General features: G+C 55.8%; 1 protein-coding gene across 1 annotated transcript; it reads right to left on the bottom strand.

Annotated features, from left to right (window-relative positions):
• Window positions 1-314: 314 nt before the first annotated feature.
• On the bottom strand, window positions 315-888 carry LOC121360133 (CLK4-associating serine/arginine rich protein-like; the record flags this gene model as incomplete). The annotated part of the gene is made up of 2 exons (XM_041479657.1): window positions 315-411; window positions 495-888. Coding segments are annotated over 2 exons (491 nt in total), but the record flags the coding sequence as incomplete, so codon positions are not given.
• Between the last annotated feature and the right edge of the window lie 238 nt (window positions 889-1,126).

Genomic DNA, 1,126 nt, shown 5'->3' with positions numbered 1-1,126 from the left:
AAGTGGGATTCACAAGCCAAAATCCCACAGAAAAATGGGATTCCTGAACCAAAATCCCCAGGAAAAATGGGATTTCCAGCAAAGAATCCCCCGGAAAAACAGGATTCCCAAGCCAAAATCCCAAGGAAAAATGGGATTCCTGAACCAAAATCCCCAGGAAAAATGGGATTTCCAGCAAAGAATCCCCCGGAAAAACAGGATTCCCAAGCCAAAATCCCAAGGGAAAATGGGATTCCGAAGGAAAAGCAGGAGCCCTCCCCGGGGTGGTTTTGGGGCAGGATCCCGGCTCTTCCCGAGGTTTTTCCGGGCCGTACCTGACGAAATCCCCCTCGGCCATGCCGTAGGTGGTGGCCTGCTTGTTCAGGTCGGCCACTTGCTCCTGGTTCAGCTCATCCACGTCCACCTCCACGTCTGGAAAAACGCCCGGAAAATCCTGGAATTCCGCCCGGCAACGATCCCCGAATCCCGGCCGAAAGCCTCGGATGCTTTGTTACCGATGTCCGGGATCACTTCGTCCTCGTCGGTGTTGGAGTCTTCCTCGGAGTCCTCCTCGTCCCCGGCTCGTTTTTCCAGGGAGTTCTCCAGCTCCTCCACCGTGCTGTCCTCGTAGGTGTAGCCTATGGAAGCCTTTTTTTCCGCCAGCCTGGGGAGGTTTGGGACACAAATCCCTCCAGCCCGGGGCTTTTCCCCACGCGGAGATCCCCTCGGGAAGGCCGAGGCCCCGGAGAGGCCGGCCCGGGGATCGCCTCGGAGGGAGAAGGGGAATGGTGAGAGGGAATCGGGAGGGGGAATGGGAATTGTGAGGGGGAATGGGAATTGTGAGGGGAAATGGGAATTGTGAGGGGGAATGGGAATCATGAGGGGGAATCGTGAGGGGAAATGGGAATTCTGAGGGGAAACGGGAATTGTGAGGGGAAAGGGGAATTGTGAGGGGGAATTGTGAGGGGAAATGGGAATTGTGAGGGGAAATGGGAATTGTGAGGGGGAATCGTGAAGGGAAATGGGAATTGTGAGGGGGAACGGGAATTGTGAGGGGGAATCGTGAGGGGAAATGGGAATTGTGAGGGGAAATGGGAATTGTGAGGGGGAATGGGAATCATGAGGGGGAATCGTGAGGGGAAATGGG

This window comes from Pyrgilauda ruficollis, unplaced genomic scaffold, assembly GCF_017590135.1.
Source record: "Pyrgilauda ruficollis isolate IOZ18807 unplaced genomic scaffold, ASM1759013v1 scaffold4913, whole genome shotgun sequence".
NCBI lineage: Eukaryota > Metazoa > Chordata > Aves > Passeriformes > Passeridae > Pyrgilauda > Pyrgilauda ruficollis.
This window is presented reverse-complemented; position numbering and strand designations above follow the sequence as displayed.